General features: G+C 40.6%; 1 protein-coding gene across 4 annotated transcripts in view; it reads right to left on the bottom strand.

Moving 5' to 3' along the window:
- Nucleotides 1-2,612: 2,612 nt before the first annotated feature.
- The window catches only part of LOC143291267 (uncharacterized), an 18,325-nt gene continuing 4,625 nt past the window's right edge, over nucleotides 2,613-16,312 (bottom strand). For all 4 annotated transcript variants that reach the window (XM_076601095.1, XM_076601096.1, XM_076601098.1 and 1 more), the window contains 9 exons: nucleotides 15,629-15,729; nucleotides 14,739-15,334; nucleotides 12,106-13,689; nucleotides 11,665-11,761; nucleotides 10,697-10,872; nucleotides 10,075-10,313; nucleotides 8,118-8,220; nucleotides 6,401-6,548; nucleotides 2,613-4,817 (listed from right to left, as the gene is read on the bottom strand). In XM_076601095.1, coding sequence (XP_076457210.1) covers nucleotides 4,783-4,817; nucleotides 6,401-6,548; nucleotides 8,118-8,220; nucleotides 10,075-10,313; nucleotides 10,697-10,872; nucleotides 11,665-11,761; nucleotides 12,106-13,689; nucleotides 14,739-15,334; nucleotides 15,629-15,729 — 3,079 coding nt within the window. In that variant the 3' untranslated portion in view covers nucleotides 2,613-4,782. The remainder of the gene's footprint in view (nucleotides 4,818-6,400; nucleotides 6,549-8,117; nucleotides 8,221-10,074; nucleotides 10,314-10,696; nucleotides 10,873-11,664; nucleotides 11,762-12,105; nucleotides 13,690-14,738; nucleotides 15,335-15,628; nucleotides 15,730-16,312) is intronic.

Genomic DNA, 16,312 nt, shown 5'->3' with positions numbered 1-16,312 from the left:
AAAGCTCTTCCTGGCACGTCAACACGAAACCACATAAAAGGAGGAATGTGATTCAAATGATGCGGATACTCCTACTTATTTTTTGTTGTTGAAAAGCTGTTGGTGTTGGGCTGCTGAGACAAACTACAGGAAAGCAATGAGCTTACAACAACAACAACAACAACAAAAGTGTTTTCCCCATGCACACATTTAAAAGTTTGAATGTGGATGCATGTGCAACTGTGATACGCTGAATGATTTTTATTGATCATTTTGAGAGAGGTCGGGTGTTTCACATACACAGAGGACCAGCATATTTTCTGTGAGTTTTGATAATGATCCAAAAATTTGTGGCTCACCGTTTGTTGTTGTTGATGTTGTTGTTCAACATTCATGATTACAATATTAAACCAAGCAAACTAACTGACCAGTGGCAAAGACGTGTGTCCAAATGAATGGCTCAGAACTGGAGTTCTCTGTATATATGCTGGTCTTTCAAAAAAAAAACAAAAAAAACAAACAAAAAAAACACACAACAGATTAACATACATCTCTGTGTATGTACTGGTCCTTTAAAAAGATTAAAACATGTCTGTATATATATACTAGTCTTAAAAAAAACAACTCAAAACCTCTCTTCATATATACATGTTGATCTTTTAAAAACAGATCAACACATATCTGTGTAAGTGCTGGCCCTTTAAAAATATCAAATCATGTCTATCCCTGAAAACGGAGTATGGCTGCCTACATGGAAGGTAAAAACGGTCATACACGTAACAGCCCACTTGTGTGCATACGAGTGAACGTGGGAGTTGCAGCCCATGAACAAAGAAGAAGAACAAGAAATCATGTCTGTAAATATGCTGGTCTTAAAAAAAAAAAGAAGAAAAAAAAATTAAGATCAAAGTCTATCTCTGTGTATATGCTGGTGTTTTGAAATCAGATTAACAACCCCCCCCCCCCCCCCCCATCCCCCCATGTGCCATAGTAATTGAACCAGTTAATAGTTCTGGGATAACTAATACTTGGAAAAAAGCTTTTGAATGTATTTTTATTCATGTCTTCTCCTGTCGTGCCCTAATGTCTGCATGTACCTGTGGGGCAAGGCCCTGAACTGTGGTTCTCCCTCTTTAGGTCGTAGCATAAATAGCGCACTGAAACATCTGGTGTTCTTAGCACCACACATACACGTGCATGCATGCACACACACATGCATGCACACACACAAATCGACACATGCGTGCACATGCACGCAAAACACCTGCATGCCTGCACTCAAACATATCTATAAATGCGTGCACACGCATACCCACACATGCATGCATGCTCACGCATGCAGTCACATACATATACACACATGTACACAAGTGTTCATATTCATGTACACACACAAACAAAGCATACATATTCATGCACACACACACACTTTGTTTTCTTCTTGTTTTTCCATTTGTTTGTGTAAGTGTTAAATCACATGGTGGCATTACATCTCAAACATCCAACAGTTTTTGGTGCTGGTTAATACAGTGAGGTGTACAGATATTCCTCTATCTTCATCCCAGAATGCTCTTACTCCCTATGTGTTGACCTTGTTCTGGTGAAGAGTGGGTGGGATTAACTCTTTCCATACGAACAGCGAAAGAGACGATGTTAACAGCGTTTCACCCCAATTACCATCATCAAAATATTGCAGGCGGAAGGCTCTTATACTAAAGACGTGAATGTTGACAAAGAATACCACAATTCTGATGACGGAAGCTAAAGGTTGGGTCATTCAGACACCCACTGGACATCCGAGGGGTCTGTGTAGAGAAGAGAGGACTGGCCATACTGAGTGAGTTAAAAAAACTAAAACAAACAAAAACATGGAAAGGTGGGGTATATGAAATGATGTCACCATGACCATGGCTGATGATTTGTTCAATTGTTTGTGTATTGTCCAAGAATGATTCGTGGCATTGCATCACAGTTATATATAATTTTTCATTGTGTATGAAAGTTAACTAATTTTTGTGTATTGTCCAAGAATGATTTTTGAAATCTGCATCACAGCTGTGTCAGAAATGCTAACTAATGTTTGTGTGTTGTCCAAGAATGAGTCGTGGCATTGCATCACAAATAGATTGTGTATGAAAAGGTGATCGATTTTTGTGTATTGTCCAAGAAAGATTTATGGCATTGCATCACAATTAAATTGTGTTTGAAAAGGTAACTTCTTGTTTCTAGTGTGGTCAGCGAGAGAGGGTTTTGAACATGCACAGTACTGTATGCACTTTTTTAAGGGAGTAGACAACACACACACACACACACACACATGAATATTTAATGTTTTGACCCGTTTTGAGATGTGGAGGCTGTTAAGTAAAACCATTGGCATTTTACGCCAAAACTAACACACACACACACACACACACACAACACACACACCAGTATCTGACAATACTGCAGACAACATCATAGTGCTGGCTGCATTAGATGGGACTCCAGATGACATGACTGGTGAGGACATTTCAAAACTACAGCCCAGCTTATCTCTGTATCAGTACCAGTATCAGCAGCTCAAGGAAACGTCACTGCATTCGGACAAATCCAAAGAAAGAAGAAAAAACTCTTTGCTTTAAAATGTTTTATTTTATAATACTCTAGAATGAACACAAAATCCCTGAATTTTTCCACACATGAGTTGTTTTCAATAAAATAAAATAAAAATCATACACCACTCCATGGTCTGATCAATGAATACACACAAATTACCTGAATTTCCCACCAAAAAAGTGATACGGTACATAAGGAGCATGCCCTGAATATTAAGAAACTGAAAATATTTCAACGATGCATGCGCGTGCGTGGGCACACACGCAACACACACACAGTTGTTACACTCTGAATGTAATAGTATCTTACCCACATGTTTTTCTTTTTACATAATAATTGATGTGTGCATGGTGATAAGTGAAGGGTGTGTCAGTTTGTTTTTTTTGCTGACGGGCATTTTATTTTAAGTGAGCCTAAAGAAAATTTTCTGGTTTTGGTTGAAGCTGATAATAAAGTATTTTGAAATTGAACTGAATTGAATTGAATGCATAAGGCGCACACATCTGATAGGCCGCATCTGCTGATGATCAAGAAAAATTGAAAGTCCTCACACTGTCTGCTGCAGAATAAGTCAGCTGATCCTGCATGTTGTGTTTGGAGTGTGACGTCATCTTTGGAAGTCTGCTGGTTGTCTTGGGTCTTTTACTCTGTATGTTCTTTTATATAATTGACTCATTTGTGTAAACAAAGTAAGTCTATGTTTTAACCCGGTGTTCGGTTGTCTGTGTGTGTGTGTGTGTGTGTCTGTGTGTCCGTGGTAAACTTTAACATTGACATTTTCTCTGCAAATACTTTGTCAGTTGACATCAAATTTGGCATAAAAATAGGAAAAATTCAGTTCTTTCCAGTCATCTTGTTTAAAACAATATTGCACCTCTGGGATGGGCACAAAAAAAATAAAAAATGAAGCCTAATTATATGCAAACTGCATTTACTGTTATATTTATATTTTTTGTATTCTCTAAACTTGGCACTTTGATCTGATATTCTGACCCAACAACAAGAGGAGTCATTATTATCATTTTTTGTTCAAACAGGAACTTCTTTTGCTAAGCATGGAATTTTTATTTATTTTGCAAACGTTTTGGTGCAGATAGTAAAAAAGGGAAATTACTCTGTAATTAATGCTAGGGGACTTAATTTATCACAAGTGAGTCTTGAAGGCCTTGCCTCTCTTGTTCTTTTTTTTTTTTTTCAAACACAGCTTTATATCACTCTGAAGCCTTCAGTCGAATGTACAGTATTTTCAAGCCCCAGTTCATTAACTAGTTCATTCAGAATCCAGTCTGCTAGCCCTGCTTTCAGAGATATACGCCATCTTGCTTTGCATGTTTGAATAGGTTGGGAGATGATCAGTTCACTTTTCTGATTTCTCTAATTTCACACAATAAATATATCCATAACTCAGATATTACTCTCTCTCTCTCTCTTTTTTTTTTTTTATTTTTTTTTTTTACATACCCTGAGGGCGAGTTTCGATCATGTTCACTTTAACTTTGGTGTTATATGTGATTTGGTTTCAGTTCCATTCAATGGGGAACATGAACCATGTCAAATCAAACAGTGGTAAAAATGAAGTGTGTTAAGTGTTGCTGTTCAGTGTGATTGTATGCCTTTATTGTGATCAACAATGTTGTCACGTGTTGAGTTTGCTGTGAAAGGTGGCACCAAGCGGTGGTCAGAATTCAATTTCAAAAACAGGACACATACAGCTGACAAAATGCAAGGGTCAGATCTGAGTAATGAAAAAAGTTGCGTCTTACATGCTGTAAGTTACGATAAATTAACCTACGCAGACTGCCCTCCCTCAATTTTCTAATTTTTATCTCAAGGAAGCATACAAATGTATATAATATCCCCTCTCTATGAATACATTTTTTTTTTTACTTCATCATATACAGATGTATACAACTTGCAATAACAAAGTAAATGAAGAATGGACACATCCATCCACATGTTAAATTCCCTGTCATTTTTTTTTCTTTAAAAAGAAATTTAAAAAAAACTTTGTTCTTCAATCACAGTTCATAAATACTGTCAATTTTCAGCAGACAGTAAGCTTTCAAAAACAACATGTAAAAACCACAATAAGATATTGAAACATTTCCAATTTCCTTACAGATGCTGAGCATTTTGGTCATCAGCTTCCAAGTCAAATGCGTTGGAAATGGACACCATACTCTTAGCAGACTTCACCCTGTCTCGTCATCTTTGTCCATTCTTCACTGCCGATATTTGATCTGAAAAAGAAAGAGAAAAAAAAAAGAGTTATATTTGTTTGTGTACAACGCGAGCACTGGTTAAAGTTGTGACCAGACTTGATTTGCCTTATGAACTTTAATTTTTTTTTTTTTTGCTGCCCCATCATCTGCACCATTACACTGGCATTACTCCCACGCCGCTCATTTAGATTCCCCCATACATGGCCACACCCGGGTTCGTCCGTCGCAGTTCCAGCGTCGGCAGTCCACAGGGAACCATCGATGTTAGGCACACACCAGAGGAGACCCTACACTGCTGCTGAGTCACTTCGGTGGTGTTCAGTGGTGCCTGTTCTGATTTAACGTACTTAGGACACCACCTACTAAGCCCCCTACTACTAACAATAATGGCTTACTCGTGGAGCCAGACTGAGTGAAAAATAGGGGACACCCGCCCCCCCCCCCCCCCCCCCAAAAACCCCCCCAAACAAAAACAGAACAAAGCTGACATCATTCCCACACACTGTATGTCAAGACCACAATCAAGGGGTTACAAAAAACAAAACAAAACACACTCCAAAAAATGTGAACAAAAGAAAAGTGACATCTCTCCTACGCACTATACATCAATATCACAATCAAGGGATTGAAAAAAAAAGAAAAAAAAAAAGATGCAAAACTAATGTCTCTCCTATGCACTGTACATCAATGCTAGAAAGGGTTGGGAAAACAAACAAACAAACAAACAAAAAACCAGGACAAAACTGACGTCTCTCCTGCACACTGAACATCAATACCAAAATCAAACAGATGAAAAAACAGAAAAAAAACCCTCAAAAACTGATATCTCTCCTATGCACTGTACACCAATACCACAATCAAGGGGTTGAAAAAAAAAGGAGAAAAAAAAAGGAGAAAAAAAATCACCAAAAAACAAATCAATACCACAATCAAGGGGTCGCAAAAAACAACAAAAAACAACAACGACAACAAAACCAAACCTGACAACTCTCCTTCACACGATATATCAATACCGCAATCAAAGGGTTGAACAAACAAAACAGAAACAAAAACAAAACAAAAAAACAGGACAAAACTGACATGTCTCCTATGCATTATACATCAACGCCACAATCGACGGGCGCAATAGCCGAGTGGTTAAAGCGTTGGACTGTCAATCTGAGGGTCCCGGGTTCGAATCACGGTGAAGGCGCCTGGTGGGTAAAGGGTGGAGATTTTTACGATCTCCCAGGTCAACATATGTGCAGACCTGCTAGTGCCTGAACCCCCTTCGTGTGTATATGCAAGCAGAAGATCAAATACACACATTAAAGATCCTGTAATCCATGTCAGTGTTCGGTGGGTTATGGAAACAAGAACATACCCAGCATGCACACCCCTGAAAACGGAGTATGGCTGCCTACATGGCGGGGTAAAAACGGTCATACACGTAAAAGCCCACTTGTGTACATACGAGTGAACGCAGAAGAAGAAAACAGAAACAGAAACAAACAAAAAAAACCAGGACAAAACTGACATCTCTCCTATGCATTATACATCAACGCCACAATCAAGGGATTAAAACATTAACAACAACAACAACCACCACACAACAGACTCACATCGCTCCTCACACTCCTGTGTGTCGGGGAAGCCGATGGACCAGAAGTGTTCGGGGGTGCTGGGGGGCATCTGCCTCGCCCGATGTCTGGAACACTGCCCCATCCTCCCCCTCATCTCCCCCACCGACAGACCCAAGGCGCCGTAGTACTGCAGTAACACACAGCCAGTCTCTTTATTTCACTGCCAGGGAAACATAACTCCTGCTGCACTGGCCTCTGCCCCATCCTCCCCCTTATCTCCCCCACCGACATACCCAGTACCTCAGTAACACATTTTTCTTCTTTTTTTTTTTTTTTGCCTGCATTTAATTTTATTTCATTATCTATCCACTTACTTTTTTTTTCTTTCTCATAGTTATTCATTTGTTTAATTATTTATTCATTGATTTAATGATGTATCCATTTATTTTTTTATGCAGCTTTTTTTACCCCTCAAGGCCTGACTAAGTGCGTTGGGTTATGCTGCTGGTCAGGCATCTGCTTGGGCAGATGTGGTGTAGCGTATATGGATTTGTCTCAACACAGTGTTGCCTCCTTGAGTAACTGAACTGAACTGAACAGCCAGTCTCTATTTCACTGTCAGGGAAACATAACTCCTGCTGCACTGGCCTCTGCCAAGCAATTTTCACTGAAAATGGGTATAAATCAGCAAACATTTTTCCAGGCGTTTTTTTGTTTGTTTTGTTCAAAAGAATGCAATCCTATATTTTGTTTTTTGTTTCTTCTGAAAGGAACTAACTGACTAAGCTTTTCCACTGAAAGCATTTTGAAATACTGGGATGTACATATTACAATTTTGAGCTGGTTGAGCAAGTGACTTGTACACATTAAGGTTTCATTACAATAAAGCATTTTATTCTTTGCCAAGCTTCTCTTCAAGTCCATTCTTTTGTCAGCCAAATATACATGATTTTTTTTTCTTTCTTTTTTTTCTTTTTTTTTACCAAACACTCTTTTTTTTCCCCCAAAAAAATGCAACTTTAGGACTGAAATTTCATCAAAACTCGCAAATTAATCAAACAACTTTTCATAAGATTTTTTTGTCCCAATATAATGTAAATGGTGTATCATCAGCAAGCTGACTTGTTTCAAATTTTCTACCCGATACAGTCACTCCCCTTATTTCTCGATCTTTGCTAGTATTCTCTCACAAAGCACCAGTTATTTCCCTTTACCGGAAAGTTAAAGTCACTGAATGTATGTGTGTGTGTAGGCATTCATGACTCGTGTGTGTGTGTCAAATCAAATCAAATCAAATTATGGTGCTTAGAGCCTCGCCGACCAAAAAGACCATTTTAAGGCTATCGCCATGTCAGCATCTACTTCAAGTCAAGGGTAAACAACAACAACAACAAAAAATCACGTACAATAAAAACTAGTCACTGCTTCAAGTTTTTCACCCAATGTTTAAAAACCTTGTGTGTGTGTGTGTGTGTGTGTGCGTACATGTGTCAGTCTGTGTTGTGTGTGTGTGTGTGTGTGTGTGTGTGTGTGGGTGCGTGCGTGTGAGTGTGTGTGTGCACGTGTGCGCATGCGTGTTTTTTCTATGTGTGTGTGTGTGTGTGTGTGTGTGTGTGGTGCGGTGTGTTGTGTTGTGTTGTGTTGTGTTGTGTTGTGTTGTGTTGTGTTGTGTTGTGTTGTGTGTGTGTGTGTGTGTGTGTGTGTGTGTGTGTGTGTGTGTCTGTTTGTGTGTGTGTTAAAAGAGCGAATGTCAAACCTTTTCACACTCCTGGCAAGTGAAGCCCTTCAGCTTCTTGCGCTCTGCCCTTTTCCGGACCACTTCAGCATAGGCATAGGACTGCTCCTTCCTCTGTGGAACTCTGTGTGTCAACAGGCAACGCACAGTCAGGAAGACGATGGTGCTGCCTGGATCATGTTCCTTCTTACACACATGATAGCCGGTTGTTGGGTTTTTTTTTGCCTTTTCTCTATCTTTTCCACATTCTGTTCTCTGTCTGTCTGTCTGTCTGTCTCTCTTCCTTTCTTAGTCCCCTCCCCCTTGCCCCCCCACCCCCCTCCCCACCACTACCCCCTACCTCAACCGGCCCCCTTTTCATTCGAATATACAGAAAAGGAAATTTTCTATCTAAAATTACGTTTAAATAACATACTTACTGTGACCCAACTAGTGCAGACTCCGGCAGGGGTCTGACATTCCTGTCCTGTGCAAACTACTATCCGCCTATGCGGAGCAGACGAAACTACGGCCGATAACCTCCCGGAAGTAGGTAACCTCCCCTTTGTCAATGTCGATTTCTAATTAATACTAACAATCATCATTATGATAGGAATGATAATAATCCAAATAATAATAATAATACTATCATTTATTTTCAGTCTAATATCATCATCTTAGATGAACAGACTATAAATAAAGAAACAAAGCGAAACGATCTTTCTCTTTTATTATTATTTTATGTTGTGGTTTTTCTTTATTTGACGTTTTTAAACTTTTCAAGACAAGGGAAGTTACCAGTTAGCACAAAAAACACCACCATGGACGATAATAATGATGATAACAGTTAATGCTACAGCTACAACAATGACACAAAAAGGATGACAGCCAGTTGTTTCTCACTATGGCCATCAGAAAAGAAATAATATGATTATCATCAATATAATAATAATAATGACACAGCCAACAAACTCACACAAAAATAAAGAATCCATTAAATGTGGTATATCCTGTGCTTAAGTTACTAAACAGATACACTCATGTGATGCATCTTAAAATACACCCAACAAACTCACACAAAAATATAGAACCCATTGAACATGGTACATTCTGTTTTTAAGTCAGTAAACAGATACACTTAAGTATGGTACTGCGTAATACAGCCAAAAACCCACACAAAAATAAAGAATCCATTAAACGTGATATATTCTGTGTTGTAAACCGACTGTTGCGTATGGTATTGTTTCCATACAAATGAGGTCACACCATACAGCAACACACAGCATCACTGATACAGCAGTCATTAAGTCGTGTCTCAACTTTCTTCTCAGCTGATAGATGTGACTGACTCTTACCTTTTCATCCCAAGTTAAATGCAAGCCATGTTATCTGACATGGAGACATTTACTGGCCAGAAGGCAGAAAGCAGCTCAAAATTCAATATTAACCCACACACACACACGCCCTCCCCCTGAAAGAAAAAAAAAAGTTAGATTGGACAATGACTCAACAAATAAACCTATTACCTGTATATGAAAGGAAAAAAAAAACCCACAAAAAACAACACCTTGCATGCTGAACGATAGTTCTGTTTCAGGTGTATGCAGAGATAGAGAAAGAGAGAGAAAGGCAACCCACACAAGTGCATGCATAATATTTCAAAATGCCAGCGATTGTTTCTTTGCTTCAAAGGAACGCAGAAAGTGATCAAGCGAGCAACCAATCTTGCATTCTTTAGTAGCAGTGCAATCACTGTGTGTGTGTGTGTATGTACTGGTCACACATTTTCTGACAGAGTATGTAGAACACCCACCTGTCAACACTGTGTGTGTGTGCTGTTCACACATTTTCTGACAGAGTATGTAGAACACCCACCTGTCAACACTGTGTGTGTGCTGTTCACACATTTTCTGACAGACAACATATAGAACACCCACCTGTCAACACTGTGTGTGTGCTGTTCACACATTTTCTGACAGACAGCATGCAGAACACCCACCTGTCAAAGCTGTCCTCCAACAGGTCCATGGCTGTCGTGGGGTGGATCACCTCCCCTGCTGGCACCAGGGGCATGGACGTCTGGCCGCCTGTGTAGGCCTCGCTGCTGCTCAGCGACATCATCATCGTCACGTCCTGCCCTGAGGTCAGGTGCGCTCGCTGGAACCGCGGGTCCAAGGTCACGTCACCTTCCTCTTCCTCAGACAGCTCACAGAGCTCGCCGTCTCCAGCAGTCTGGGTCTTCATGCCATCAGAGACCAAAGCTATTCTATTACCAAAAATCATCATAATGCTGAAACAATCTCGCTTCAAATCTGGCCTCTGTACCCATCTGTACAAAACTGCTTTTCAGGGTTGTGTAGGAATTAGTGTCGCGTTTGGTCATGTGTGCGTGTGCGTGTGCGTGTGAATCAGAACCATATTTATTTCTCATGAAAACTGTAAATAAGCACACACACACACACACACACACACACACACACACACACACACAACAAACTCTCTCTCTCTCTCTCTCTCTCAGACACACACAAACTCTATCACACATACGCAAACACACTTGTTCACAAGAGACAGACACGGTTTCTGAACTGAAGTGACACCCAGCAAAGCAGCAAGCTCACCGGGTCATTGAGGTACTGGGTCAGTCTGACTGCTGGGTCCATGCTGGCGTTCAGCTGTGAACACACAGCTGTGGGATTCCCTGGTGATGACACGGGTTCATCTGTCGCTGGATTCCCCGACGGTAACGGCATGTCTTCACTCGTCTTATCACCCCTTCCCTTATCCTGGCTGCCATCTTCACAACAGCACAGTTTAAGAGTAAAGTTCAGTATTCTCAATCTTCCAAGGCCAACAAATATTGCAGCAAATCTTTATGTCTGATTTGCAAATTATGCACGTTTACAAACATACAGAGCCTGAGACTTGTAAGGCCAACACATAGCACACCAAAATAATTTTGTAAATTATGCAAATTCACACACATACAGAGCATGATACTTGTAAGGCCAACACATATCACACCAAATCTTTATGTCTTACTTGCAAATTATGCACATTTACACACATATACACTTCAGGGAGGGAGGGGAGAAGGAGTGAATAGACAATGAAAGATGGGCAGATTTTCATCTAATTGTGGATAGACGTTGAACAAAAGAATGAATGAATGAATGAACGAACAAACGAATGCACACATACTGGACCAGAAGTGTTTTTAACAACCTCCTGTCTATGATTAGTATAAACAGGAGAACACAGGTCAAAGATTCATGTCACTGACTAATCATCACACAACTAGTCAAGGTGACCATGAATCTTCATCCAAATAGTAACCTGCAGAGTCAACCAAACAAATCAATCCATTACAAAGTACATAAAGAAAAATGCACAACGAAACATGTATCAAAATACTGTAAAAAGTAAAAAGCCTTGCATATAAAATGATATATCAGGAAATAAAACAAACAAACAAACAAAAAACCTGCTTTTTGGTGACAACTTTCCCTGGTAGATTACATTACTTTTTTTTTAATTAAAAAACAATTGATCAAAAAGAGATAATACAAATATAGTACTGTACACATGCCATGTAAGAGGCAAGGGTTGATGGTTTCATCAGCAGAAGGCAATGCAGGTGCTGCTTTGGGTTTAAACAGCTTCTTTCTTGGAGCAGGATTCCATGCCTGAAACAAAAAAGAACAATGACGGAACAAAGTGAAAGATAGCTGGCAGTCAAATTTACAAAAATCAGCTGCAAACGTAGAAAGCATTGGGAAAGCTGTGAGTGTTTTGTTTCTTTTACCTGAAACTGCTACATATAAACAATTCTCCTTTCCTTACAATAGGACATTTCAAGCTTGGATTCATAGTATCTTGACACTGATGAATGCCATTACATAATAGCAATTAGCTGAATACTGGGTTAGTTGGTAACAGAACAAAGATGCAAGATGAAAATAACAACAAAATGTAATAGTATTTATCTAGCCTGTGTTACAATGAAACCAGCATGAACTTTCAAACTTACTGCGCCTTCTGTCCTGACTGTCGTTGAACTGAAGTGGGGGTCACCACGAGCAGAGCCATTCCCAGGAGGACATGGAGACACAGTTTCTCTAAGGTTCATGCCATCGTTGTCAGGCACTCCCTGGGTGTGGGACTGGGACCCTTTTCTTCTGACTGCGTTCTTCACAGGAGGAGCTGAAGACGGAGGCCTTGAGCGTGAAGGGTCAGCTGGTGTCACAGCTGAAGACTGAGGCCTTGAACGTGAAGGGTCAGCTGGTGTCACAGCTGAAGACTGAGGCCTTGAGCGTGAAAGGTCAGCTGGTGTCACAGCTGAAGACTGAGGCCTTGAGCGTGAAGGGTCAGCTGGTGTCACAGCTGAAGACTGAGGCCTTGAGCGTGAAGGGTCAGCTGGTGTCACAGCTGAAGACTGAGGCCTTGAACGTGAAGGGTCAGCTGGTGTCACAGCTGAAGACTGAGGCCTTGAACGTGAAGGGTCAGCTGGTGTCACAGCTGAAGACTGAGGCCTTGAACGTGAAGGGTCAGCCCCAGTCACTGCACCTCCGGAAGTGACCCATGATGGCTGCAGCAACATGGGAGACACTGGACTGACAGCAGTGTGCTCAGGACTCTCCACACCCCCGACAGCTGGGGTCTGTCTCTTCTGACCAGTGGCAGACTGTTGTGTGGATCTGCGTGTCAGGGTTCTGCTCAAAACTGTCACCGGGGAGCTGGGTATGCAGTCGTCATTGTCCGCGTCGCTGTCGCCTTCATCAAACAAAGCCGGTGACCGATCACCATGTTCGTTGCGGTGAGTGAGGAAAACAGGGGAGAGGCAGTCTTGCGTCTTCTGTTGTTCATCGATGAGTAAGGAGCTGGTGTTTGCTGGTTCTGTCGCTAAGCGTCTTGCCAGCCTGGGTCCTGCACTGCTGAACACAACACTGTCTGTTGGCCACACGCCTTGACTTGAGGTTCCTTCACCACTCCTTTTCGTCTGTTGTCCACCATCACACTTGCTTTTCTGTTGTTGTACATTGTCACACTTCTCACCATCACCTGCACCACCTGTGTTGCTTGAATTCTTTGTTCTGCAGTGAGAAGAGCCACTAGTTTCCCGCTCCTTACTGTGCAGGTTTGCACAACTGCTGTCACCGCCAGGAACAGAACAACGTGCCGGTGAAACCGCAGTCTCTTCCCCTGCATCCTCCTCTGGCTGACTGGTGTACAGATCCATGCCGAGCGTTTCTGGAATGCCAGTGACTGGGCTGTCATTGTCTGCTGCTCTTGCTTCATCTCCCACGTTCTTAGCAGGTGAAAATGACTGACTGTTGCCCTGAGTGTCATACACCACAGGAGGAACCTCACTCATTTCCCTGGATTTGGGAGCAGCCCCTGTGTCGATACAGGGAGTTGTATGTCTGCTGCCAGGTGTTGTGCTGCCAGTGCCTGCATAGTGACTATGCCTGCGAATAGCACTGCTGGAACGGAGGTTGTGTGATGTGTCGTCCTGTTCCCCCACTGTGCAGTCAGCATCTGCATCACACCTGTCTGCCTTGCTGTCGGCCATTGCGTGTGTGCACAGTCTCCTTCGCTTCTGCACACCGTCATCCTGACAACAACAACAAAACAGAATTTGTTGTTGTAGTAGTTTCATGAGCAGTTTCATATAAAATATCTTTCTAGTCTAATTAGTGTTAGTAACTGACATCTTTGGTGCTCTGTACCTTTATTAAAAGTGACCAGGTTAAGTGGTTAGCGATGCAAACTTTCAGTTTAAATAATCTTAACTGCTCAGCAGTTACGTCATGATACCATATAATACCAGCAAAGACAAAAGAGCATCAGCAAGCTTGAAGCTGTGCTCACAGGTTGCACTTCAGTTTTAACTTGACGGCTGATGAACCGTATCATTATTAATGTTGAATAACTTATTCATAAACAGCAAATGAAGAAATAAAACAAATGAATTAAAAAAAAAAACCAATAAGTAAGACAATGCCACTATAATATCATCATGAAATGATAGTTATACACTCCACGGGTAAAACCTGATGAAAGGGAAACATGAAACAGGAAAACAAACTAATAATAATAATAATGATAATGGATACTTATATAGCACAATATAGCACACTATCCAGAAATCTGCTCTAGGTGCCTTACAAAAAACACTTTTGTTTACATAACACATTAAATCAATGTTACATACACACCAAAATGTGACTAAACACACACACACACACACACTATGCATTCTAGAAAGTAGAAAGAAAATATGGGAGGGGGAAACAGAGAGGAGAGAATATATACTAACTTATCAAACATTAGCCAATCCATCTAACTTTAAACATTAGGCCAGTCAAAGATATAATATGATTAGGACGTCCCTCACAAATGCAAACTTTTGACTGGGAGGACGTTGCTGCTGTGTCAAGTGAAGGGTGTGTGAATGACCTTGGATCTGGGTTTATCTCTCTGTACCAACTTATCTAACTGTATACTGGGTGAAAGGTAGCGAAAGCAATAATGGTCTGAATTATATGCCTTAGTCTTATCAAGAGTAACAGAACTGTTCTCTTGTTCAGTCTCTCTCTCATTTTCCTGATCATTTAAAGTGATTTCTCGATGGAACCTGACAACTGAACTTGGGTCACTCACCTCCGTGTAGCGACGCCGTTTGGCAGCATTGCGCATCAGTTGCAGCTTTGTGCCTGGCTCTGGGCTTTTCTGCAGGGCTGAGGTCTTCTTCTCCACACCCTTCTGACACTCTGCATCATCGTTCACAGAGTCAGTGACACTGTCACCCAGTCTTTGTAAACCGGGGGCTTCGGTAAGACGGTAAAGAGTTTCTTTGCGCGGAGCCTTTTGCTGATTTTGCATATCAACGCTTCTATTTTCCACCTCTTCCAGTTTCTGTTGTCCTTTCAAATTCGCTCTATTCTCTGACAGCACTTTCTGATATTTTTCCGGTTGTCTGTCTGCACTATCTGATGTTGGTTGCAAGAGCCACTGATGTTTGTCTCCAAGTTGATGTGACTGTTGGTCTTGTTTTTCCCTCGATGCGTTCTGCAGGTCTGAGGGACTACTGTCTCTGACTCTGCCTTGACTCCGGTCTAGACCTTGGTTCTGGCCCCGGTCACCAGCACTCAGGAAGACATGGCCTTCACCCTGGCATTGATTTTCTATATCGCATACTTCTGTCAAACCCTGCGAAACTGTCGACAGCGTTTGGACTAGGATGTTCACTTGCTGTTCTGCAAAACCAGCACACAGATATATATATATATATATATGTACACAAAATGGAAAAATAACAACAACAACAACAAAAACAAAAACAAAAAAAACACACACAGGATAATATGATCTGGAATCAAGTTTACCACAAACCAAAAAAAAACAAACATGTACGCTGTTCTCTTTCATTGACCTTTATTCTGTGTTCCAACGAAGAATAATATAATAACAATAAATATAATTTCAAAAAAAGGAATAAGAAATAAAAAGCAATCAGAAAAGTAAGGATCAATGAATAAATGAAGCCTTACCCAATACTTGTAGCGCATCCTGATTCTTGTTCGAAGGTGAAAGCACACAGTTACCATGTGTAGAAGATCTGGTCCTCTGGCAAATGCAAACCTCTTGAGATCTGGTGACAAAATGAATGATTGAATTAATAAATCTTACTGTGATCAGTAAAGAAAAAAAAAAAAAAAAAAGGACGCTTATTTCCTTTAGCTCTCCTGATGACTGCATTTTCTCTTTCAACATGCAGTGGTATACTGGACATTTGTTCAGATTAGCATGAAATATTATGCGTAGAGAATATATATATATTTTTTAATCCAATCTTTTTTAATATCATTATCAATATCATTAATAATGATAACAGTAATATCAGGTATTTTTGTACAACGTATAGCATCAAATCATGAGTATATCACATGTACAAGAGAAATGAAAGGCAGATGTGGAGAGACTTCTCTCAGATCTATGCTAAAAATAACATAAGGTTTCAATTCATATTATGAACATTCAAAAATTTAGGACACATGTCCTAGCTCAAGGAAAATCATCATGACAATCTAGAAATCCATCTGACAAACTGTCAAGGCGCTTAGGAAAAATAGTTGGTTTTACTGTTTCAGGTATACTTTCATTTAAAAACAAACTGAACAAAAGCCACCAAAGTGGAGTGTTACTGGCAGGTTTTACAATACTGAAATAAAACA

Source organism: Babylonia areolata, chromosome 16, assembly GCF_041734735.1.
Source record: "Babylonia areolata isolate BAREFJ2019XMU chromosome 16, ASM4173473v1, whole genome shotgun sequence".
Classification (NCBI taxonomy): Eukaryota; Metazoa; Mollusca; class Gastropoda; order Neogastropoda; family Buccinidae; genus Babylonia; species Babylonia areolata.
Note: the sequence above shows the minus strand (reverse complement) of the source record. Positions and strands in the feature narration are given on the sequence as shown.